This window comes from Microchirus variegatus (assembly GCF_963457635.1).
Source record: "Microchirus variegatus genome assembly, chromosome: 23".
NCBI lineage: Eukaryota > Metazoa > Chordata > Actinopteri > Pleuronectiformes > Soleidae > Microchirus > Microchirus variegatus.
Window position 1 is genome coordinate 9,164,261 of NC_139824.1, and position 27,494 is coordinate 9,191,754.

Here is a 27,494-nt window from a genome sequence, read left to right on the forward strand (position 1 = left end):
AAAAAGTGTTGGGAAAATGAGCTTAAAATCATATCACAATATTCCACCACGATAGCACAATTATGATATTCATGATGGTATTTCACAGAATTTCAAAGTAAAAGTGTTGAACAATACAATCATATTTATGATAATATAATAACACATGAACAACTGTAATAAAAACACTAAACATGCTCATATATATGTCATTTTATGTGATTCATTCAACCGTAGTTATTATTATTCTAAGAATATAACTCAGACCTCCAGCCCCCACTCAATTGTATTCGGACCGCCCCTTTAATATGATGCTATAATGAGTTGTTCATGTGTTATTATTTCATTTCTTATTTCAATTTGCATCATACATATGTTGTATTATTATGAACTGTCTATGGTTGCATTTTTCAACACTTTTACTTTGAAATTCGGTGAAATATCATCATGAATATCATAATTATGTTATCATGATGGAGCATGACCAGACTGGACACTCATTGTCCCCCAGGTAGTTTGTGTCTGATATATATAATTTTACCTTAAATGCATTTAAAAGTTAATATAAAATAATTGCTCTGTTCATGACAATAACTAAAACATCACTTTAATATATATTCTGTCTATAATTTAGCTACAGGTGAAGTAGGTCATGGGCCAGTTCTCATTATAACTTGATATTAACAGGCAAGAGAAATGCAACAAAAACATATAGCTAACTTAGAACAGCAGCATTTTTGTTACAATTAAGCTTAAAAAAATAAATAAAGTTATAATAACTCCTAAATACATTACTGTAAAACGACAGTTCAGACAGTCGGTGATATATAACATCATGTGTGTAACCGGTTCGTATTCATCTGGTGTATAAATAGCTAAATAAATATTAGATACATGTAAAGTGTGATTAATATTCAACCTTATATACTTACAAAATCATCTTCACTTCTCAATAGAACTTGATATTAAGGGGCGGGGCGAAGAAAAGTGGGGGCCGCAGGTTTGAGACCCCTTCCTTAAAAGAAGAAGAAGAAGAACAACAACAATAACAACAACATTATTATACATTATAGACACAACATTAAAGCCACGTCGTGTGCAGTCTACAATATTAAGGCTGCGTGTGTTTGTTTCATTTGATCCAGCGCATCCGCCCATGTCATCACCGCCAATTGACCAATGACGGCAGGTCTCTCAAACGCCGAGTCAACCGACGGGCTCTGTGATTGGCTGAGAGCCTCGCCAGCTCAACATCGTGCGTAGACACAAGAGACTTCTGTTCTGCTGCTTCTTCTTCAACAACCAAAGCTGAGGATCTGTTGCTGCGCACAGCAGGTCAGTGGAAAACGTGTGTCATTTACTACAAAAAAATATGTTTGTTTACACGTGTTTTTGTTAGGGATGACGCATTTATTTTATATTTTATAATACATAGACATTTGTTTGTGTTGATGGCTTGAAATAGACCCAGAGCAGAAACAGCGATTGCATCTTTATTGCCTCAAAAGCCTAACTTTTTGTTTCTATTATTACGCTATTATTATCTCTGTGTGGTCACATCAACAGCGTGTTACAGTGGAACTGTGCGTTCATGACTCGTATCTATGAGAAACACGCGTGTGTGTGTGTGTGTGTAATGAAAGTGTCATCGGAAACAAAAACAGACATGGACACGTAGCTTCATTCTCCACTGATGTGTGTGTGTGTGTGTGTGATCTGATGCTTTTGTTTTTTAAAGTTTGAATGTCTAATCTCCGCATAGAACTGACGCAAACGTTTGCGCACGAGATAAGACGCTGTCGATCGGGGGGGAGGAAAAAAGAGGAAGAGTAGATGTGGCGCTCCCGCCATATCAATAATAACTCACTCTCTCTCTCTCTCGTAAACACTCACCTTATCGGGACCAGTAGTCGCCATGGAGACCAAAACCTGATCCTGAGAAACTGTTTACGTTTACATGCAAATATTTGGATTGTGGTTAGGTTGGGCTTCATGAATGGAAGTCAATGCATGGTCTATGTGTGTGTATATGTCTTAAATAGATTGTGTGTGTGGACTAACCTGTCTTTATGAGGACATTTTGCCTGGTCCAAGCATTGAGGATTAAGACCTGTGGTCAGGGTTAGATGACATTTCACTTGTGATGGTAAATGTTAGGCTAATGAAAAACCAGCATATGTGTGTGTGTGACCTGGGTCAGCAAGTTATAATGTCACACACAGTAAACACTGGTAGTTCTTCATTGACACAGTCAGTGTTCCCAATTGGTTTCAGTGCCAATGTAATAGCTAACTCTTTGTTTGAGTTGTGTCCACTTGCAGGGGCATGGGGGTGGGGGCGCCCTGCTGCACTAATGGTCAACGTGCCCTCTCCAGTGGTAAAAACACGAGGAAGTAAAATATGAATTAAACAATAATGGATTGTTTCTAAAGGAGTACCTTTATGAAGTCAGGAGGGGTCCTAAAGGGTGTCCTTTGAGCAGGGGTCTCAAACTCAAATGCGCATCTATTGTGGTCAAGAGGGGGCCGGCCTAGGGAAAACAACAAAAAGTGGGAAAAAAAACAACTGTTCACAATATTGCATCAAGATACCACACATATACTTAATAATACTATCTGTGATGCAAAATTAATGTATTAATATCAAAAACGTAAACATAAATAATAGTGTGGACAACTGTTTCGCCCACTGCCATTCGTGGCCCTAACAAGTGTATTTATATATGTAATTGACTGTTGTATATGATACATTTCATAATGAGATGATTATGACCAAATGTCTTATTATTACTGTAACATTGCTAGCAAACATATATTATATTCTATCACGTCGCTGGCAGCTGTGCCTCAGTTACACACTGTGTTTTAAATAAGGTGAGGCAGTGGGCCATGTTTTCATTATAACATGATATTAAGTGGGGGGCCACGTGTAAACCCTGCCTTAGAGGAAGTGATATTCAGTGCGGAAATGCACATGATAGAAAGGGATGTCGCTGTATACACAGGTGTTTGACAATATGGGAAATGATATGCACCACTTTAATAAAACGATAAATGTACGAGTATTGTAATACAACATCATTACTGACTGTTTTCTGATCATTTTTGATTATCATGTTTACACGAGTCACTAACAATGCATCCATTCAACAGACATTAAAAATGTAAATGGCAACACTTTAGATTAGGGAACACATATTCACCATTAACTAGGTGCTTACTAACGTGTATATATAAGTCGCATACTAGCCCTTTATTAGTACATATTACACACCTTATTACACACCTTATATAGGAAAAATCTTAATTCATGTCATAGAGTTAGAATAAGGTGTTAATACGTGCTTAATGATTACTAATAAAGCGCTATTATGCTACTTATATAGTTACCTAGTTAATGATGAATATGTGTTCCCTAACCTAAAGTGTTACCATGTATATATATTAATACGCAACACTGGTTGTGAGCTGAACCTAAGGGCTCATGACAGTTGGATGTAAAACGCTCAGTTTTATTCAAATTCTTTCTCCCTCAGGGAAAATCATCTGACCTATTGGTTTTGTTCTCTGTCTCATCCTCTCCAATTTCAAGCAGTTCCACTTTAGTGCTGCCCCTGGAGATTCTTCTGTTCAGGCCGACTGGATGTTGTGTTTTCCTCGTGTGTCATTTGTTTTCAGGGCGGCGTTTTGGTTTGCGGTGCCAGCTCGTTTGCCGTTTGTTTTGGCGTCGTGTGCCGATACAGTCCTTCTCTATGACGTCGTATAATGTCAGGATACTATCACAGTCACAGTGGAGAGGCCTTTCTTCTTCTTCTTCTTTGTGTGTTGGATTAAGGAAGTGCCGCGTCTCCACATGTGTGTTTGTGTTGGAGTAAAGTAGACTCTCTGTTTGAGCGAGGCGCAGCGGTTCACGTCTGTGCTTGGTACCGAAGGCGTTCTTTTCCAAACTTCCTCCAACAAGAATCTGTGGAATGTAGCTGAGGTTTATTCTAGTGCTCTTCTGTCTGTTTTTTAAGGTAAAGAGAATAAACGCGACAAGGAAACGCTGTCTGGGTCACACAGTGCAGTCATATGAGGAGTCGGTTGACAGAAATGGGATGGCGACAATTTGACTCTGTCGACACACACACACACACACACACACACACACACACACTTGTGTCTTTCGCCTTTGAGTACAGGAGCAGCTTTCATTGGCGCAAACAGAGGGACACTTGTGGTCTTGTGACTCGGGAGCAGATGGACGTCCTGTCATCACTCTGCTTTGCTCTGGAGCGGAGTAGCTTTGACTTCACAAACCAAATGTTTCTACTACATAATTCTGTAATGGAGGCAATATGTGTGTGCCAGATTGTTTGCTAGACAAAAAGGAAAGTTGACCTTTTTTTCAGTCATCTGATTAAGTAGTTAATTTACTCTGTTAAGTAGTTTGTTAAGGCAAAACCAGTCACCTACTTAAGATTATATTGCACAACTGAATGTGTAACAGACATGGTATTGATTGCATCGAGTTTGCAGAACTGAGAAATTAAATGAAAGGAAAGTACCTTTAACATTTCTTAACATTGTGTAGTGGTGAAACAAAAACACCATCTGTATATGTTGGCACGCTATTAACCGTGCTCTGAGTCATGGTTTTACAGGAAAAACTGGAAAGAATGAATTTCATTTTCATTTTTTCCACCACAAAGGACACACTTTCTTCCACGTTCAAAACGGCGACGTGAATAGCATTCATCTATTGTGTTATATAACACAACACTCGGTCCATTTACATGACGCTTGATAGGAAAACCTGAAAATGTACACATGTGAAAAGTCTGACTAATGCACCCAGATAATGCTAGAAGGAGTTTAGAGCTGAAACATTACTCAATTATTTGATTATTAATGTTTCATGTCAACTATTCTGAGAATCAATTATTCAGTGTTCAGTTTTCTAAAGAATAAAAAACAGTTTCTGTGATTTTTCACAGACATTTGAGAGCATCGTCATTTCCTGGTTCGACAAACACACATCGACATTTTTCAGCAGACATTCGATAATGAAAACAATCTTTAGTTGCAGTTAAATTACAACGTTCAGTTGGACTCCAACAGGCCTGGATGCTCCGCATGTGCTTTACTCTTTCACACCTTGGGCTTTGACCAGGAAATAAAATAAAAGAAGAAGCCGGTAGAACAGGGAAGACAACAGAGACAATAACATGGCGGAATGCAGTGTGGTGTGTTTTTAGAATGACTTAAATGATTAAACATTGTAGAAGTTAGAACAGTGTGTGTCCTTGCAGTGTCTTTTTGACAGTGACATACAGGAACAGCTCGGGACACAAAGGCTTTATTCCCTCTCTGAATATATACCACGTCAGGCCCCGCATTATTTATTTGTGTTATATTGAGCTAACTATTTGGGAGTATGATAAGATTAGTTGGAACCAAATTGTACAAAATTAATCTCATGTGAATGCAATTGCTTGAGGATAATAATGACAGTAGTTTAAAACAGTGTGCTATCAGGTTTTGTGCCGTTCTCAGTGTAATTTTACTTTGACCTGCAGTACACCTGTCACGTTCGCTGTCACTGCGTTGGCAGCAGCATGCCGGGGGTGTGACCTTTGTTCCACTCCATAATTCCCATCCTCCCTCCGTCAGTCACTGTGTGGCCATGTGACTGAGAGAGTGTGCAGTTTCATCACGGGGGTCAGGACCCGCAGTCCTGAGCACACTTGTCTCGTCTCTGGGTCTTGAAAATCAGGGCAAGGGTTGAACCCTCACAAGCTTCAGCACCCACCGTATCCCAGTGACTAGTTGCTGCATGTCGTTGCTCATGTTTTCACAACTTGCCTCAGGTCTGTTTATCTGACTCATACCAAGACCTGGGTGCCTCCTTACGCAAAACTCACCCCTGTGAACCGGAATGGTGTCAAACTGGAATGTAGTGAACCATCCCTTGTTGAATTATCAGTGAGGCCACAGCTGCTACACTCTTAGAAATACAATTGCTAAGTAGAACGATTTAAGGTTCTTCGGCTTGTCCTCATAGGAGAACCCTATTTGGCTCCAGGTAGAACCTCTTTATAAAGGTTCCAGCTGGAACCCTTTTGGAGGGTTCCACCAAGAACCCTTTTAAAACCCGTTATTCAGGAAAGGGGTTTTAAAGGGTTCTCTGGATCAAAATGGTTCTTACTGGAACCATTAGGAACCCTTTTTTTTGCAAGTGGTTCCAGGTAGAACCTCAGCCCTTGTGGAAGGACCCTTTTCTAACAGGGTCTCTGCAGGTTTCAACTAGTCAAATTTAAGACTTTTTAAAGACCATAATGAATACAATTTAAAGGGACACTGTGTAGTATTTATGGGTTTAAATAACCCAAAATCCACTTTTTTATACATATTATGTGCTCCTGCATTGTCTAGTCGCTGTATAATAGTTTTTGTTTCATTTTCGTAGTATTTCAAAAAGTTATGTAAAATAACATGGTCGCGGGCCGCAACCATGTTATTTTACATAAGGCCTTAAAATGTCTTTTTGAAAGACATTTTAAGGCCTTAAATTCAAATTATTGGATTTAAGACTTTTTAAGACCCCGCGGATTCCGTGTTCTAAGAGTGTAGATCGAGTTTTAGAAATCAATTGAAAAGACAACAACAGGAAGTTGTAGACAATCACTGTGAAGCAGCAGCCTCTGTAACAGATATCAGGGGCTGTAATGAATAGTTGTTTTCATTATTTATTCATCTACTCTATCAGTGTCGTACTGCCACACAGCGTTCAGCTCACAAACTCCTCCATTTACACGAAACTTGCGGTGCGTTAGTGGAAACCTGTCCAGCGCCGTTTCCTCTTACACTGGACAAAACGCCCCAGCGTCTGGCTTTTGTCTCCAGTGGAAAAGGATACAGACACTTGCCATTTATTTCCAGGTCAAATGACTCAGCGGTAGTCACGGGGGTAATTGGAGAGCAAGACAACACGCTTTTGTGCGTCTTTGTTTGAAGTCAGGAACCCACGGTGTCCAAAAGGACTGAAACTGTTTGTCTCGTTGCGTATCACTCAAAATGGTACAAAGCAAAATAACCTCTTGGTTACAGAATATATATATTTCTTGTTTTGATGTCCATGTAGTTAAATGCAGAAATCGGCACATACATATTTAGTCTCACTCAACCTCCACGTATCCTTGAAAAAGCTGAAGGCGGTCAGTTAATAAAGAGAAGCAGTAAATCATTGACACATTTCATCTTCACCTGTCAACCTCTCACTCTCACAACTGCAGCAGCGACGTGTGAAACAGCAGTTTCTCATTTCAAACCCAGACTAAATGGAATTAAAGTTTTTATCATCTATAACTTGTTAGCTAATACTAATCGGTCGCTGCCATGATGTTGGAAGCAACATGTAACTACTGTAGGTGTGACGGTGCGAGACTTATATTTTATATTACATCACACCAGATACATTTATTTCATTCTTTACACGTTTGGACTTGTCGTTGAATGTTGGAGTCGAGGGAAAACACCCTTTTTCACACTCTGCTCTGACCACATGAGAACTGCTTCACAGGCATTATGTGCCTGAGGAGAATGAAGACGATGCATGAACATGAACAAGTAGATGCTAACAGTTGGGCATCCTCAGTCAGTCTCTCCGCGAGTCCAGAGTCAGTGCATTATGTAATAAATCTAAAGCAACTGGCCGTAAAATCCTCCTAATATGTCACAGAGACTGAGGAATAATGTTCATATAACAAACTGAACTCACAAACAACAGTACAGACAAAATATTAACTGCATTAAAAAAAATATTTTGCAGACTGCAAATCATGTTTATGTTTTGAAATCATGTTTTGGCATGTGGCGCCACCTACCGCCGTCTACCAATCATTGCAGTGAGTAGAGTCTCAGCTGCTGAGCAACCACGGGTTGCCAGTTACGTCAGAAAACGAAACCTAAAAGACCTCGGTATTTTGAATTTGAATGTAGTAACCGTTTTTGGCCACATTCTTACACATGGCACCTTTAAAGGGTTTTGGAGGCCTTTCTCTGCTCATACATAGAACTGGGCTGCATATTTGAGTCCTCTGTCCCAGCCAGGTTAGGCACAGTGAAAATATAAAGAGGCACATTCTGGAGTTAAATAACAAATGTGACGTCCTGAGTTGTTTCGGTTTGTGCTCAGGAATGTAAGCTGCTAATTTTAGAGAGGGACGAATAATCTTTTTTTCTCTTACAGGGGGGAAGAAAAAAATAAATGATCATCCTTTTCAGCATAATTGAACTAGAATTCTGCACATTACATAAGCTCTGACCCAGATTAGGAGAAACAGACTAAGCTGCAGTGAATTGTGGTCAATTTCCATTATGGTGTAATCATGAGTGGAGAGCAAACAGTGAAAATCCTGTCTACCTCACAACTTACAGTCCTGGTGATTCATTCTTTGTGTGTCCCAATGGGGAGCTGCATCTTTCCTCATGATTTATAATGATCTTTTAAACAAAAAAACAAAAAAAAAACACACACACATACGTAGATACATACATTCTATAGTATAGTAGTAAATTTTGGACGACATACTTTAATGTGACTTTTTCGTCAAATTTTGGACGACATGCTAATGTATGACTTTTTGTAAAATTTTGGACGACATACTTTAATGTGACTTTTTCGTCAAATTTTGGACGACATGCTAATGTATGACTTTTTGTAAAATTTTGGACGACATACTTTAATGTGACTTTTCTTGACAAATTTTGGACGACATGCTATAGTATTACTTTTTTGTCCAATTTTGTACGACTTACTAAAGCATGACTTTTTGTAAAATTTTGGACGACATACTAATGTATGACTTTTTTGTCAAATTTTGGATCCCATCCCGGGCAATTCAGTGTGATAATAAATAAAAAGGGTGAATCAGTTGGAACAGTAGCAGAAATGATTTCTGTCCAGCAGCATATTGAATAAACTCAACTTTTTCCATTCATGTTAATTCTTGCAGCAGCTGCGAGGAAGCTTCTTTTGCAAATCAAAGACATCCGTCTTCACAAAATGGGATTAGAGTTTGTGTCTGAAGGCTCTGTGTGCTAATGCTCTGGTGGTAAGACTTTGATAATGAGCTCCACACACGATTATCAGCTCAGTGCCACACACACACTCACTCACACTGCTCTGCGTTTTTTAGAGGAAGAAGAACATTTTTGAGAGGAATTGAAATGCGAAAGACCAGCCTTCATAACTTCCTGGCTGTGGTTAGACTGTCGTGTGTTGCCACACTCACTGCACTCTGCTGCCAACTTATCATCATGTTTTGTGACGTGTCAAATGCACCGGCTGCCCTTTTTTTTTTTTTTTCACTGTCTTGTGTGTGCTGGAGTGTGGGGTGACCAGAGAGCTGGCTCTGCCATTGGCTTGTCATCCTCCCAGGCCAAGTATGGAGAGTCGAGGTGGTGCTAGAGGGTTGTTGGAGGACCTTATGCTTCAAACCACTCTCCGCTAAGTATGACACCAGTGGCATGTGTCTGACTGTTGGCTGTCTAACAGAAAGTCACAGTGAAAGTGCAACTGCTGAACATGTTTTCATTGTCATAGGGATTTTTTCAGTTGTAATTCACTTGTTAAATAAAACCATGACAATATACTGTAAAATTAGAATATTTTGTCAAATATTACATGTTGAACATGGTATCTGCTCTATTATCATTCGTCCAGGATAATTGTTGGGTTATAACAGGCTTTTGCGTCAATATAAATAATAGCTATTCTATAGCATTATATCATTATAGCAATAAAATGTTATTGTTATTTATTTGGCAAATAACAAACTGAATTCACCTTTTTATATCTAAATTTCTATTTAGCGTGTCTCTATGTGCAGAGCATTTTCTATCACTCATCTTTCATAACCCATCCACATGCTCGCCACCGTACAGCATGTCAGCAGTGCAACACGAGGTTTCTGTTTCACTACATGACACAATATATTCACAGCTGCTTCAACTCCGTCCACTCTCAGGCTTGTCACTTATTACTTTGTTGTAGCAGATAAAACTCAGCAGAAAATATGTAAATCCACATCTATGTCATGTCGGTGAAAATGAGAGGAAACGAGATGTAAAATTATAACGTTTCATACAATTTAGTGTAACTTCAGTATCAAATGTGGGAATTAGCAATCGTTAGTATGATTTCGGTACCGGCAGATATTGGCTTTAAAATGTATTATTGTATATCAGCAATAACACCAAATCTGCCGTAATGACTACAACAGCAGGCTAAATAAGCTGTTACCTCCTTGACTACTCCGTATCGGCCTAAGCATTCCCGATTTTTCGGCATATTGGCATATCGTCAAAAAGTCCAATATCCTGCTTAGTTAATAGCATAATTAGACATTTTAATGCTCAGCAACACACACCGTGTCCACATAATGTGTCTGAAAAAGTATCTGAAATAATCATGCAACACTGAATCACTCAGATGTGCATCTGCAGCCATTTGTTATGTTTTAATCTCTTCACACATGATTTTTAACTGTTACATTTATTGTCTGAAATACTCAGTGTTTTAAGCAGAAACCTGCTTGTCGAACGTGCTCTCTGAGTGGCTGCCGGTGTCGTCTGCGTCTGTGTTTCTGTTTGAAAGAGGGGGCGTGTTCCTGCTATTCATAGTTGTGAAAACCCTCGCAAGGTTTATCAGAGGTCAGTGTGAGTCCTGCTAATAGAAGCTACTGAGGCACGCGGTCATTCAGACAAAACTACATCTCAACACCTCTGGACACTAATTCTGCGTTTTCTCTCACACACACTCCCCGGAATAGTGAGTATAGAGATTTATTTTTATCTCAGTTCTCAGGGATTAATTATTTACACATAACTGGTATTAATCTCACATTTCACTGCTTTCTAAGACTGTCTTTGAGAGTCTAGCTATTACAATGTGGTCTAGTGGCTAAATTGTGGACATATATATATATATATATATTTGTATGTGAATACACATACGTATATACATATATACATGTATATACATACATATAAATATGTATATATGTATATATATATATATGTATAATAAAATGTACTCAAGTTAAAGTTACAGTTAGGTAAAGTAAAATTTTTGTTACAATGGTTGGGGTTCTTTCTTGTGTCGTGCAAAAAGGAGACACAAATCTCACATTAATTGTTTTAAATTAAAGGCAAAAGTGCTGACAAAATAAAATATGTAAACACATGAAGTGTCAGTGGAAATGGATCAAAGGTCACAAAGGCTTTAACTTTCTCTCTCACTCAGGGACCTTAATTAACGCCAATTCATCTGCCAAAATTTCCGATTCTGAATTTATTATGATTATTTTTAATTTAATTCAGGCCATTTTTGTACTCAGTAATGGATGTTATTGTAAATGTAGCAAAGTACATTACTTACAAAAAAGTTAAAATACAAATAGACTAAGTACACAAAAAGACTACTCGATAACAGTAACGCAAGTAAATGTACACATGTATGACATAAATGTATACATTTCCCATTGAATCAAACAGCCTTCTCTAATCGAAAATGCAGGTAAACTGATAGGATTTACTGCTGTACCATAATCTCATCTAAGATCAATTTTTTGTATATGAAGTTTAAATTATAAGCCAATGAATTCTAAGCAGCTTTACTACACTACACTACACTCTGACCCAGCTGGCACCAGTCAAACGTGTTATGAGTGCGACATTAATAATAGAAGTAGGTGAGAAGTCAATTATTATGCACTATTAACATGGTGGTTGTTGTTTACCTATAGAGAGCTGTTCACCTTTCAGTGTAGAGGTCAGGTGAGGATGAATTGTCTTTACTGATAACAAATGGGAAAATGAAACACTAAATATGAGTGATTAAATCACATTAAATGTAACATAAAAAAAAACTTTAAAACAGTAAACTATATCTAACTAAAATTTTTAGTTAGATATAGTTTACTGTTTTAAAGTTTTTTTTCCCATGCGACAAAACTCAAAAAGCGAGACATTTTGGTTGAATTCTGGTCCTCATGTGACCATCTTCTGTTCTGTATCCTACAGACAGATAGTACGTCTGACACTTAAAACACCGGAGTTCCAACACACTGAGCTCATTGCATAAACATCCTGACCCACAAACCTTCAGTCCTCTTCAGAAATGTGTGTTGTGTGTAGCATTCACTCACTGTGTCCTTGTGTCTCCTTGGAGGCTTGTGATGGGAAAATATGTGTGGAGTCATGTTTCCTTCCTGGGCCGTTGTTTCCAAGTGCACAGCTGTTGAGTAGAATAGCACAGTAGAATTTACATGTCTCTACCTTTAGACGCTGCATGTGGAAGTGAACAGTAACAACAGTAAACACACACATGCTTTGTCTTTGAGCCGCTTGTTGGTGGTCCAGTGTGTAAAACCTTTAATTCAATAATGATTTATTTGGCAGATTTGATGCAGACCTTGTAAATGTCCTCATTGTGGGATGAATAAAGGATTATCTTACTTTAACAGAATGCTACATTGGAGGGGAAAGGTGTTATCAGTGCTATGTTCAGGGTATTTTTTATTTATTTTTTAAACCTTACCTTACCTTAGTTTTTAAACCTTACCTTACCTTAGTCTAAAATTGCTATTTAATTTTTTTTCACAATCTACACTCAGTAATCCAAAATGACAATGTACACATTTTCACCCCCATTTTTCCTTTCACCCCAACCTGTCGAGGCAGATGGCTGCACATCTTTGAGTCTGGCTCTGTCAGGAATTTCCTCCTGCTTTGAGATAATGTATGATGTGATTTACAAATAAAAATGAATTTAATAGAATTGTCCACGTTTTATAAACTATTTTAGATGATTCCTATCCTCTTCTCATTACACAACACATCACATTGACGCAAGTATTTAGACCTTGACATTTTGTCATATTTGAGATGTTTCTATGATTATGTGGAGGCACAGATCTGTACAAGACTATTAAATTATTTCTGACCTAGAGGTTCCCAAGACCACTGTGTCCTTAATTGTGTAATGGAAGAACCCAGATGCTAAGCCACTGAACAATAAGGGATGAAGGGCCTTAATTTCAGATATTACTGATGCACATGCTGGCTGAGCTCCACAGGGATTCACAGCCTCGATTTTGTTTGGGTCATTGTCTATTTGCCTTTGTTGTCCTGCATTCTAAGTGGGACTTTTCCATATAATATCCAACACGGAGATTCCTTTGCCTTATTCACCTTTAGATCAAAACTGATGTCACACAACTGACAGGAATCTGTCAGAATCATTTATGAAGTCTTAGCCCAGAGCGCTCAGGACCTCAGACTGGGCTGACGACAATAACCCTAACTCTTATAGCACACGGCCAAAACAATGCAGGAGTGACTTAGGGACAACTCTGAGTGGCCCCAGTCACAGTCCTGATTTAAACTTTATGGAACATCTGTGGAAAAAGCAGGTGTTCACTGACAGTGTCAACCTGACAGAGTTTATGTGTTCAGTCATTCCCCAGGAGACTTGAGTCTGTGATCCCTGCTGAAGGTTCATCAACATTCAGTGCTTAATACATGTATTAGACCACCACCCAAAGCCACAGCTGCTGTTTTACAAAAAAAAAAAAAGATAAAATAGTAAAGCACAGTATTATATCTTGATTAAGATGCCACATTATAGTTATTTACTTGCATTCCTGAACAGAAAAGTTAGTTTGTTTAATATCTGACTTCCCAGAGAAGAAGCCCAGAGAGTCTGGCTCAAATTTAGGTCCAGTTTGTTATTTGCCAAATAAATGACAACATTTTTGGTTTTAAACAAGTTTAGGAAAGACTTGTAAAATATTTATGTTTTCTCATTTTTCAACCGGTGGTCTCATAAAGTAGTTTATGTATGTATGTGAAGTGTAAACTGTGACGATTCACTTGTAAATCCGTGTGTGTTTGTGTCGTGTAAACATCCTAAACTGTCTTCTGTTTACTAGACCACAACAAACCATGACACATCAAACACTTTACACTTGTTAATATATAGATGTTGAAACTCTGCAGGCTAAATACTGAACAATAAAGTGGTGGATCATCTCTGAAACAAAATATGCAAAATGTTTGTTGGAAAAAGTAGTCTACTGATAATCTTACCAATGCTGCTCTATATATTAACTGTTTTTACACCAGAAAGAAAAAGAAAGAATAAAGATAAGTCGTACATTTCCTGTAAATCTAAATGTGGAAACTGTGGTTCCTCTTCTGTTTGAGTGTCATCTCGTGTTGTCATGAAATGACCAAAACGGGGAGTTGTTTAGTGACAGATAAACTACTACATCCTGCTGCTACACGACCACATCTTTAAACGAAAAAGTCTGTAGTGACAACATTAGAACACAGGGCATTTAACTATGTTAAAATGTATACTGACTATACAAATGTGCAATATAGAGGGTCTGATATCCTATTTTTTCCAGCACAACCATGGCAATCTGATGGCATTTTTTCCATTTTCACCAACTAAACACACCGTAGAAAAAGTACTCACAATTTTTAAACTCAAAAACGGAGATCAAACATTTTTCAATCTTTGGAATTGGAAGACATTTATTCCTACACTGTAAACTTGAAGAAATATATTATAACAGTGTCTAAAAAACCTATAAAAAACAAATAACTTTCCAGGTGGATATTTAGGTCACGGCAAGCCATTCCACAAAAGTCATTCTATGCATCCATTTGTTCATCTTCTACCGATTTATCCTCCACATGAGGACATGAGGGAGCTGTCATAGGGCGATACACCCTGGACAGGTCACCAGTCCATCACAGGGACAACCACCAGTCACTCTCACACTCACATATGGTCAATTTACTGTACAATTTACCTAATCCCCAAATCTGCATGTTTTTGGACTGTGGGAGGAAGCCGGAGAACCTGCAGTAAAGCCTCGCACACACAGGGACAAAATGCAAACTCCATGCAGAAAGGCCCTTGTTCCAACCGGGTTGCAAACCCGGGTCTTCTTGCTGCAAAAGCAAGAGTGCTAACCACTACACCAACGTGTGGCTCCAGTCTATGCATATCACTGAAAAAAAACCTGTCCAGAACAGACAAAGGAGCAATTTACCAAGGGTGCACCTGTCGCATGGACCTGTGCCACGTGACCACTAAGGGTCAACGAAACACATGACCTCATATGGACTCAAATTACAGTTTTCACAGTTCCTTTTGAGGTCACGTACAAGTCTTTTTCAAATTATTCTGACTTATTAAGATAAAACTGCAGATTTTAAAGTATAAACATGCAGTTCACGTAATGTAGAATGATACAGCAAGAGTAAAAGTTTCCCGTCTTTGTTTCCCTGCAGGGTCAGTGCAGAAAAAGTCATGCAGGCTCAGGATGTCCTGAGACAGCTGCGCATTCCCGAGCTGGACGATGTTCGCCACCTCATGCGCGTACTGCCAACCAACGCGCTCATGGGCGTCGGCGCGTTTGCCGCCATCACCACCTACTGGTTCGCCTCCCGTCCAAAGGCTCTCAAAGCCCCGTGCGATCTCGGGATGCAGTCCGTGGAAATGCCAGTAAGTGATTTCCGTTTCTGATGTTGTATCGAATGTCCGAAAGAGAACAAAAGAAAACAAGATGTCTCTTCCTCCTTCCACTTTTGTGCAATGATGTGCATTATGAGGAGTAACTGAAGCGTGAAGGACACTGCAGATCTCACTCATGTGGAATGTTAATGGGATACTCTACAGAAACTTCTGACGCTGGTGCAGTTCTTCAAATCCTCACTCTCATATCATGAGCTGAAGAGTTTATCTAGTAGTTCATGTTGGTAAAGGTTTAACGTATGGCTCATTAATGATTCACCAAAGATTTAATGTGAACTTTAAGGAGCTTAAATGTTTTCAGAGTGCAAGAGTCAAGTGCACAAGAGACCAGCATGTTTTAACACTGATGATGATGGTGATAAATGATTGTGTATGTAGTTATCATTACGAAAATAGAAGACACAGTTCAACAATTCAAGACCCACAGTTTTCTTAGACCAAGGTAGTTATAAGATCTAGTGCTAACCAACTTTTTCTGTTCATTTTGGAATCAAAAAGAACAGAAGATGAAATGTCGAAGTTGATAAAGGTCTTAAAAAAGTGCTAAACTTTTTGGTCAATTATTGAACGTGTGAAAGAAAAACCATGAATTCTGCCTGCAGAATGTAAAAGTAATTTAAAAGACATAAAATATTGTGTTTCAAGAGAGGAAAGAGAAAGTACGGCCTATGTCAGCTGGGATTGCTACACTTAGAAATAAGAGTGCCAAGTAGAACCATATAAGGTTCTTCGGCTTGTCCTCATAGGAGAACCCTTTTTGGTTCAAGGTTCCACCTGGAACCCTTAGTGTTGCCAAGAACCCTTTTAAAACCCTTTATTCAGGAAAGGGGTTTTAAAGGGTTCTCTGGATCAAAATGGTTCTTACTGGAACCATTAGTGTTACAAAGAACCCTTGAAAAACCCTTTCTTCAGGAAAGGGTTTTTCAGAAGAAAATGTTTCCAGGTAGAACCTCAGTCCTTGTAGAAGAACCCTTTTGGAACGCTTATTTCTAAGAGTGTACCACCTATAGCAACTATGAACACTGTGTATCACAAAGACCATTCACCACACCAATCCAGTAGTAAAGTTAATTTAGAAAATAGAATTGGCTTCAAGTGAAACAGTTTTATGAGCTTAAAAACTCTAATTCACATACTGTAGTCTAAATCATGGACATTATTCACACTACACTCTTAGAAATAAGGGTTCCAAAAGTGTTCATCTACAAGGGCTGTGGTTCTACCTGGAACCATTTGTTTTTCAAGGGTTCTTGGTAACACTAATGGTTCCAGTAAGAACCATTTTGATCCAGAGAACCCTTTAAACCCCCTTTCCTGAATAAAGGGTTTTAAAGGTTCCACCTGGAACCAAAAAGGGTTCTCCTATGAGGACAAGCCGAAGAACCTTATATGGTTCTACTTAGCACTTTTATTTCTAAGAGTGTACCAGCGACCCTCATGTGGAGGATAAAGAGGATGAAGAAGATTTCAGTTTTGTGTGATGAATGTAAGTGAGTGTAAATAAATCAACTTACTAAGATACTTTGCTTCCACGTGTGTGATGTTATAGAAATGTAAGTGAAGTTTGGTCCTTTTCTCGTGTTATTGACTTTTATTCTTTGCAGGGTGACGATCATGCTCGAAGATCCGCCCTGAACGATAGTCACGAACACATGACGCACTTCTACGACGACGCGCTCACCATGTACGAGGTGTTCCAGCGAGGGCTCAGAGTGTCGAGTGAGTGCCGTTTCTATCAGTTTAAAAACATGGACAGCATAAATGCAGATAACTGTAAGCTTTGTTTACTCTCACAGACGATGGACCGTGCCTGGGATCCAGAAAACCAAACCAGCCGTACGACTGGCTGTCTTACAAAGAGGTGAGATGCAAACCAGAGATATTGAATACCAATGTTCTCTCTCTCTTTCCGTGCTCGTACAACTAAACTTCACCTGCGGCCATGTTGTTTTGCACAGGTGTCAGACAGAGCGGAGCATCTCGGTTCTGCTCTCCTTCACAAAGGACACTCTCACACAGGAGACAAGTTCATTGGTGTTTTTTCCCAGAACAGGCCTGAGGTAAATGAAATGCCTTTGTTTCACCGTTTCTAATGAGTGCGTCTGTAAAGAAAGTGGCTCCTAAACTTTTCAGCCCCTAAAATAAGCGGACCAAATACTCAGGGATCCAATTAAAGACATAATAATGTTTCCTTATAATGTTTGCTGTTATTTGACCCGCTACAATCAGACGCTTTAAATCAGTCTGTTATTATTAATTATGTGGAGAATGACAATCAACATAAGGTTGCTAGATTTTAAATTGTTCTTGGTTTGTAGAAATCATCTCAGGACCCATTTCTGTGGTTCATGACCTCTCCCTAGTTTGGGAAATTCTAGGGGTTTCCACACTAATGTCTTTTACAGAAATGGTGGTTGATTTCAAATACATTATCTGCAGCACCGATTAAGTTAAGAAAGCTGTTTACATTTGAAAACATACTGCCAACTAAATTTAAAGTGTTGAAATTCAAAAATGTCACCAGAGAAGTCTGGTACAATACAATAATATTACCGATACTGGTCAAAATCACTGAATCAGCTATCAGAGGAATGTAAAATCTGATTCAATCCAAAAATCCTCTATATATCGCACGCTTCACTATGCACAGAAAATCAGCAAAAGCATTTTAGCTGAGTCATGTTTGGGCTGATATTTGTTTAACAGTGTGAGAATGATGTCAGCACAAATGTGCTGTTAACAGCTTCACAAATGGTCTAAAATGACTAATATAGGTATCGGTGGATACTCAAGTTTGTGATATCAGACAAAAAAATGTTGAAATTCTTTTGTGAATTTTCACAAAGATGTTTCAGACTGAAGTCTGGGCACTGGTTTAAAATTGTCCACAGGGGCCAGGTAAAAATGGTCAAAAGAACAGGGATTTATTCCCGCACCAGAGATGCCAAGCAAATAACAAAAATAGCTTTACAAGGGAAAAAGTCTGGTCTGCGCTGAGCAGGTTCTGGACACTAAAGTACAACCAAAAGTGAGGATAAAACAAAACCCAAAGTAACAACCCAAGGATAAAGAGGAATCACAATAACTACAAGAGGAAACAAACATGCGCTCTCTCTGGATGAGCTGCCAATCTGGCACTGACAGACGGAACAGCTGCCCTTAAGTAGTTGCAGATCCAATTAACCAAAATGAGCAGAGCTGTGCAGGTGAACCAGAGCTGCCAAAACGTTCCAGAAAAATGTTCCTGCTGGTGTGAACGCATCCGACTGAGACACGTCTCCTAATGCATTCTTCAAATTGGAAACTGTAAAATATCTGGAGCCTGTTTTGTGGACTATTACAGAAAGTCATGTTTACAGGGTGTCTTAAAAAGTATTAAAAGTTGATAATAAATGTTGGGGAAATGAAGGCTCTTAAAAGGTATTTAAAAAAAGTCTTAATCGCGATTGCACGAGGTATTCAGCTTTGTCCATAGAGTTTGACTGCAAAAATTATGCATGAATGGATTCATTTTCAAAGTAATATCCAAAATCGTCCGAAATTGTGCTCTATAGATTTAACTGCAAACTAAAACTGGGTAACACTTTAGATTAGGGAACACATATTCACCATTAACTAGGTGCTTACTAACATATATAAGTTGCATACTAGTCCTTTATTAGTAATCATTAAGCACGGATTAACACCTTTTGTAGGAAAAATCTTAATTCATGTCGTAATAGAGGTAAAATAAGGTTATGTAGAATAAGGTGTTTAATACGTGCTTAATGATTACTAATAAAGGGCTAGTATACAACTTGTTAATAAGCACCTAGTTAATGGTGAATATATGTTCCCGAATGTGTTACCACAAACTGTTTTTTAAGTTAAATATGCGTTAAGTAAAATATTTTGTCTTAAGGTACTAAAATGAACTTCAGTATTCCTGCATATACCCTAGTTTAAGACATTATTTCTGGATGCTTTAGTAACATATTCTTTTGTGTGTAATGTCTTCTTGGTCAGTGGACCATTTCAGAGCTGGCCTGTTACACGTACTCCTTGGTAGTGGTCCCTCTGTACGACACGCTCGGCACAGAAGCCATCGACTACATCATCGAAAGAGGTACCCAGAAAAAGGGGCAATTACTAAACACCACCTGCAGTCGTTTTGATCGAGGACGCTGATATAATCCTGTTATTATCCTGTCTTTCAGCTGAAATGTCAACAGTGATCTGCGATGTACCGGAAAAGGCTCACATAATCCTGGACTGTGTCATTGGGAACGGGCGAACGGTGAAGACGATCGTGCTCATGGAGGCGTTCGACAGCGGCCTGGTGACGCGCGGACGGGACTGCGGCGTCGAGGTTCTGAGTTTGAAAGATTTTGAGGTGAGATTGAAACGCTGATGTTGACTATTTTAGGTTGGTTTTTTTTTACGTACAATTTGTACCATACTGTTTTATCCTCCACATGAGGGTCACGGGTCCACTGACACAGGCTGAAAGGTGGGGTACACCCTGGTCAGGTTGCCAGTCCATCACAGAGCCAACACACAACTATTCACTCTCACATTCACACTTACGTTAATTAAACACAGTTTAGAGTGTTTAATTAACCTCTGCATGTTTTTGGACTGGGCCCACGGTTGGCGCTCTCGCCTTTGCAGCAAAAAGACCCGGGTTCCTGGTTTCGAGCCCAGGTTGGAACAAGGGCCTTTCTGCAAGGAGTTTGCATGTTCTCCCCGTGTGCGTGGGTTTTCTCTGGGTTCTCCGGCTTCCTCCCACAGTCCAAAAACATGCAATATGGGGATTAGGTAAATTGGTCACTCTAAAACCGTAGGTGTGAGAGTGGTTGTTTGTCTCTGTATGTGGCCCTGCGTCAGCTGAGATAGGCACAGCACCCTCCAGTAGAGGATAAAGCGGTAGATAATTGATGGATGGATGTTTTTGGACTGTGAGAGGAAACTGGAGAACCAGAAGAACATGCAAACTTCATGCAGAACATCTCTTGTCGTCTACCCAGGTCTTATTGCTACAAGGCAATAGTGCAATAGTGCAGTAGCTGAAGCTCTGGTTATTGTCAATGTTCTTCACTCACGGTCTGGTTTGAACTAATTTGAATTGAGGTCCCTGGAGGGCCGCGTGTTCGAAGCGTGATTATTATCAGGACTTCCTGCAGACAGGCAAACAACTCACTGTTTGTGTATTTTACAGGCCTTGGGTGAAGCCAATCTCCAGAAACCACTGGTGAGTATAGAAGCAGCAGCTTTTTTTTTTTTTTGATGCATTTACTCCACTACCAATAGAAAGGGCTCTTTATTCTTAGAAAAATCAGCTTTGCAGTGGGCAGTGTGTGAGGGTTTTGCACCCTGCACACTTCTAATGAACTCGCAATTTAGATGTGTGCTCTGATTACAGCCCCCCACACCCGAGGATCTTGCGTTGATCTGCTTCACATCTGGAACCACAGGTAATTACACAACTTGTTGTAACTTCAACTTCTTCTTTACGTTTCTTTCTTATAATGCAACTTAAAATCATGAGCTTTCACTGCTTTTCAGGAAACCCAAAAGGTGCAATGCTTACTCATGGAAATGTAATCGCCAACACTGCAGCTTTCCTGAGAGTAACACAGGTAAACAAACATGACGGTGGAAACTACAACCTCAAGATTACATTTCTTACAATGTTTACTGGCATTGGATGTTTCTATATCTCTTTCTTTAGAATTATTATGTCCCCACCCCATCACTTTTCTAGCTGTCCATCTGTCCTATTGACACTTGAATTGATTCATCTTTTTTAAACAGTGTTGCTGTTTAATACAAAGGTTTAATTGACTCACCTCCGCTGATTACTGCATGTGTCAAAGGTGTTGTCTCTCTCCTGTGTACACAACAGAGAGATTGGATGTCAATACAGTATTATTTCTGTACATGACTATAAATGAAATGTGATTTTGTTAGTTTTTAGTGCCTCACAATCTACAAAGGGATGGCCTCCTCTAGTCTATAATTGAATGTTTTTATGTTATTATTTAACTCTCTCTCTTAACTTCAGAATAAACGATGCTTCGGCTTTCAGGAGCTCTAATAAAATATGAGTCCTCTCTCTAACTTCTTACATCTTCCTGTCCTCCTATCGTCCAGGCCTCACTGAGGCCCAGCAGTAAAGATGTGCTCATTTCCTTCCTTCCTTTGGCCCATATGTTTGAGCGGGTGGTGGAGGTACAGTACACGTGGCGTTGACCTGCATATGTGCATGTGTTATGTTTTGTGTGTCCCCCCACCACAGGTCCACTGCATGCTGAGCCTCCATGACATTCACGTATCCTATCTACCCCTAGCTCACATGTTTGAGAGGGTTGTGCAGGTATGGCGTGGCCTTGTTTACCTTTGCATTCTTTGCATAATTAGAATCACACCTCAAAATAAAGACTCCGATGTGTGACGAGTCACAGCAGGTCGCTCCACTCCTGAGTCTGGTGTTTAAATGAGGAGTTTAAATATCAGGTCAACCATTTACTTTTAATTTAAAGCTCAATTAATTATAATTACATGAACCTGTCCAACTGCTAAACTTCCAGGTGTTTTAGCAGTATAAAATACCTTTGTCTTCAACCTGTTGCAGCCATCTTGTTTGACTAGAGAAATATTCTTGTCTGCATTAGTCTTGATGTAAAATGAATCACTTCCTGTGTGTAAAGCGGGTTTATGGCCCTATCCTGGGAAATACAGTCATGTGGACCTAATTCACTTAACATTGTGTAAACTCATTTGATAATGGCTTGAACGTAAGAACTTTTTATATTTAAAAGTTGCACACTACAGCTTTAAGATTTTTGTCTAACTGCATGCTTTTGTGATTTTTTTAAACCTAACAATAGATTTTGCTGTATTTCAATACTTTTTGAGTAATGAAATTTGGTCAAATAGTTTGTTTTTAGCTTATTCTTTTATGCAGATGCTTCCATTTTAAAATGATTTTTTTTTACACATCAGGTTTGATGAAAATCAGTTTAGTACTTTCAGTGTGCATCCCTGGTTTAACAAATAAACCAACAAACAAAATTATGGGTAAAAACTGTACTCACTTTAGTGGAGGTAACTGGAAGTGTGGCATCTCTGAGTGCAACAACAGTGCCTCCTAGTGGCCTAAATGTGACATGTTCCTTGAAATAAGCAGGGTGTCATCCTCATCCATGGGGCTCGAATCGGCTTCTTTCAAGGAGACATTCGACTATTGATGGATGATTTGAAAACCCTGCAACCGACGGTGTTTCCCGTGGTACCACGTCTGCTGAACCGCATGTTTGATAAGGTATTTAAATATTGATTTATCCATTAATGTTTACATATTAGTCAGTCTACTGCCACTGTTTGCTCACTTTTCTTGTGCCATTTCTCCTCTGTCGTGTTTTAATTCCAGGTATTTAGTCAGGCAAATACACCGCTGAAGAGATGGGTGCTGGATTTTGCCTTCAGGAGGAAGGAGGCGGAGATGAAGAATGGTGTGGTCAGAAGAGACAGCATGTGGGATACACTCATCTTCAAAAAAGTGCAGGTAAATGCGCCGCAATCTGTAAAGTCGTCTTGCGTTTTTGGTCCCACGAACACTCAGTTGTAATTGATGCTATATGGTGGCCATTTCCCGAGTGTAACTTTGTGTGTCACCCTTCACAGGCAAGTCTAGGCGGTCACGTGAGGCTCATGATTACAGGAGCAGCACCGGTGTCGCCGACCATCTTGACATTCCTGCGAGCCGCTCTGGGCTGCCAGGTGAGTCCATCAGCATCTCACTTACTGTTTTATAGTTTTTGTTTCAATGAACGCTAACCATGTTTTTCTTTGTTTTTGTAGTTTTACGAAGGCTATGGTCAAACTGAGTGCACAGCTGGGTGCAATATGTCAATGCCTGGAGACTGGACAGCAGGTAGAGCTTCTGAACCGTTGCTCTTCTTTATTCTAGTGTATTGAAGCCTCTGTGTAAACTATAACTGCTGTGTCCTCAGGTCACGTCGGGCCTCCTCTGCCCTGCAACGCCGTCAAACTGGTGGATGTGGCAGAAATGAATTACCTGGCAGTCAACGGAGAGGGAGAGGTGAGGAGGTTTGACTTTTTGCACGAATAAATGTAGAATTTGCTGACATTCAAATAAAGTAAATGCACTTTAGAAAAGTCACAATGTTCATGTTTGAGACATATTCTTACACCTTTTCGAAGATCAGATTCAATTACTTTTCAAAAACTTTCATGGTCAATTAATTGATTGGTCCATAGAATGTCAGAAAATGTTAAAAAAAAACATTGATTATTGTTTGTCAAACCTTGAAATGATGATGTTCTCGAATGTCTTGTTTTGCCCACAAAGTTTTAATGATTTCTTTGTCATATATGGAGCAAAGAAACAGAAAATATTCACATTTAAGCAGCTAAAACAGAAATCATGTTTTAATAATGAAAAAAAGCTTCAAACCGATTTTAAAATAGTTGACAATTAATTTAGTCATTGATTAATCATTTCAGCTCTTATACATAAATACAACTTTTTTGTGCAAAAACAATCCAAATAGTGGTCAATAGTCACTCTTTTAAGCATTTATTTATTTTTTTTTAATCTCTTTTTGCTCCCTCTGTAACACCAGGTGTGTGTGAAAGGACCAAACGTATTCCAAGGATACTTGAAAGACCCGGAGAAAACAGCTGAAGCACTCGACAAAGATGGGTGGCTGCACACAGGAGACATCGGGAAATGGCTCCCTGTAAGCAGCACAAGCCGAATACATATATATATATATATATATATATATATATATATATATATATATATATATATATATATAATACTGTCGATGATTGGGTTGGGTCTCAGGTGCGACTTTCATCTATTCTGCTTCTAAACAGAATGGCACTCTGAAGATCGTCGACAGGAAGAAGCACATTTTCAAGCTGGCACAAGGAGAATACATCGCCCCCGAGAAAATAGAAACAGTCTACAGTCGTAGCGATGCAGTGGCCCAGATATTTGTTTATGGTGAAAGCTTACAGGTGAGGATCGGACTCCTCCACTGCTCAAGACTGAAGCATAGTTGTGTTGTTCAAATATGTCTTTGATCATTTGATGATTATATTTTCAGGCCTGCTTGGTGGCGATAGTTGTGACTGATCCAGACTTTTTACCAGTGTGGGCCAAGAACAAAGGGATTGAAGGATCCTACGCTGAACTGTGCAAAATGAAGGTTAGATTTTTATTTTACCATTAGCTGTCTCTAGCACCCTGTTTTTTTCCTAAATCTGTCATTCTTTTTTTTCTCTCAGGAGGTGAAGGCTGCTATTCTGGAGGAGCTCCTCAGGTTGGGCAAAGAAGCAGGTCTCAAGTCTTTTGAACAGGTAACCATGCCCATGTTTTATAGATCAATAATTTGATCCAATAAGTCCCAATTTCCCATCTTCACAATAGTTTATATCATTAGTCATTGTAGTCATAAAGACCTGAGAGTGCTTTGGAATCCCCATCTTTTCCCCATTTCTAATTACCCCATTTAAACAGTAAAACACATTAAGAGTCCATTAAGTGTTCATTTTTTGTTTCTTTCTTGATAAAACATCAATTTATCAACTGCCAACCACTGCGCTAGTTCTTTAAATGTTTTTAGAATTTGCATGAAACTCAACAAACGTGTATTTCTTCGTTGTAGAACTATGTGAACAATTCCCACTTTCTCACTTATTATCTACCGATTCTTACACATCTTATTTCCTCTCGACAGGTGAGAGATATCACGTTACATTCTGAGATGTTTTCAGTCCAGAACGGTCTCCTGACACCGACCCTGAAGGCCAAGAGAACAGAGCTTCGGAACCGCTTCAGAGAACAGATCGATGAACTTTACGCCAAACTTAAGATGTGAGCTGGGTTTGAGGAGTCATATAGGGAGAGACGGTGATTTAGCTCATTCTTGTCAATCATTTAGAGCACACAACCAGAGGTAAAACACTCTGGTGAATGGGGCTTTTACTTGATTTCTTTAATTGCCAGTGACAGTCTTTGCAATGTTGTGGAGACCCTCGAAAACAAACTGGATAATTATGCTCAGTTTGACGTATTATGTATCGTGTCTGCTTCGGTTATTGATTGTACAGCTCAATTTTTTGTTCTGTTCTGGCAAATATGGTCGATATATATATATATATATATTTCAGACCAAGGCATTTTACTGGTATAATTAAATTAAATTGTATTTAATTAAATTGAACTTATATTATATTTGTATAACGGTTACAAATACGGAAGCAAAATGGTAAATATGACACACCCACGCCTTAACTGCCCAAAGCTTTTTAATATATTATTACTAGAAAAGTCTCTGTAAAACACTTCTCTCAGGTTTTCTTGGGTGTCAAAACAACCGCGATAAAATCCTATAGATATTTTCAAGTTTGTTGTGTCTCAAATCAGATACTGCAGGTAGTCCACTTACATGAAGTACATGGTGTTCACAGAAGTATGTACATTTCGACAGGGTCATGATGAACCAGACGTGGCCATTATGCTCTTTTATAAAACAATGATCAGAAGAGTTGGATCTCGATTGTTGACTGCCAAAACATAAAAGAAAATAACACTTTCCTGTGAGTGCCTCTTTTCCCCCCCATGACCCAGAAATTATACCACTATCTGCAATGTCACTATGTCTTTATCCACTCTGTAGCCAAGATGATGACCTTTGTGACTGATGCTTGTCAAGATAATTTATTTTATATATTTTAAATACACCTTCTGGGTAGTTTTGCTGCCTTCAAATGGAGTTTTTAAATGTCATGTTTAAGACATGGGAGTGTTTGTGCACATTTGGCTTGGTTGTCGGGCAGATTAGGTCAAGAGAAGACATGGATGGCACAGGCTGTTGGGATTAGCAACATTTTTCACTTATACATATATATATATATATATATATATATATATATATATATATATATATATATATATACACATATATATATACAAACCACCAAATCTACAATAAAATAATTGACTATCCAACCTAAAATGTATTTATGTGGCTTACCAAAAGACTACCACTACTAGAATACTTGGATCTACAGGCAGCATTTAAGTGCACTGCATGTTGCCATACTTGAATTGAGACACAGCACAACCAACACTAACTATTTATATACCAGACTATTTAATGTTTTGGTTACCTGCTGAGCTGATGAGCTGTAAATAGTGTGTCTGCTGAAAATCTGTGTGGTACAGACGTCCGATACTCTGTATCGTTAATTCCCTGCATTCCCTTGTTTCTCAGTGCTGAAGGACTGATTAACCTGTTCCAGTGCACAGTGTAGTTAAAAGCCAACTGGGAACCATGTTGCTAAAGAGACGTGCGCTTTTTGACGGTTTTGTTTCCTTTGAACAATGCATGGGAAAATATTAAATGTTACATCCGTGTGTACATGCAGTTCCTCCTTTCAAACCATAGTGCCACAAGCCGCAAACATTAAGGTGCGTTCTATCATTGAGTGGAAATATGTTTCAAAGTTGGTATCACGTTACATATTATAAATCGCCCAGTTTTTAAATAAACGTTTCCATGTCCTTGTGAGTATTTCATATCAACTGTAAACGACGCTCCATGAAACCACAAATGTTGTGAGCAACGGAACAGCAGTTCAGCTGTTAAACAAAAGGCTTTATTGTGAATGTTTGTTTTTCTGCTCAACACACACACGCGCACACACATTTGACAGATCAAGCCATATTGTTTTTGCTTTTTTTGTTAAAGATGATATGAGAAGGGCAACAGTGCAGTTTTGTGCTGGAGTAACAAATTAAATCTATATTTGTCAACTGTACCAAATAAATACTTTCTTCTAAATGTGGCCGTTAACGTTTTCTTTCGTCTTTATACATATGTACATATATTTTGGTGTAAATC

General features: G+C 38.9%; 1 protein-coding gene across 3 annotated transcripts; it reads left to right on the plus strand.

The window, feature by feature from the left end:
* Positions 1-1,250: 1,250 nt before the first annotated feature.
* On the plus strand, positions 1,251-27,438 carry acsl1a (acyl-CoA synthetase long chain family member 1a). 3 transcript variants are annotated; one of them, XM_083909544.1, is made up of 21 exons: positions 1,251-1,314; positions 15,330-15,543; positions 17,178-17,292; positions 17,370-17,434; positions 17,532-17,633; positions 19,579-19,678; positions 19,770-19,945; positions 20,771-20,803; positions 20,975-21,026; positions 21,118-21,191; positions 21,706-21,783; positions 22,739-22,876; positions 22,985-23,119; positions 23,239-23,334; positions 23,416-23,488; positions 23,568-23,656; positions 24,201-24,317; positions 24,460-24,603; positions 24,693-24,794; positions 24,874-24,945; positions 25,326-27,438. In XM_083909544.1, the coding sequence occupies exons 2-21, from the start codon at positions 15,349-15,351 to the stop codon at positions 25,464-25,466; spliced, it is 2,097 nt and encodes a 698-aa protein (XP_083765670.1). In that variant the 5' UTR covers positions 1,251-1,314; positions 15,330-15,348; the 3' UTR covers positions 25,467-27,438. The 3 variants fall into 3 exon arrangements, with proteins under 3 accessions (XP_083765670.1, XP_083765669.1, XP_083765671.1); XM_083909543.1 differs by lacking the exon at positions 1,251-1,314 and adding an exon at positions 10,680-10,791; XM_083909545.1 differs by lacking the exon at positions 1,251-1,314 and adding an exon at positions 10,680-10,791 and having other exon boundaries at positions 22,742-22,876.
* The last annotated feature ends 56 nt before the right edge of the window (positions 27,439-27,494 follow it).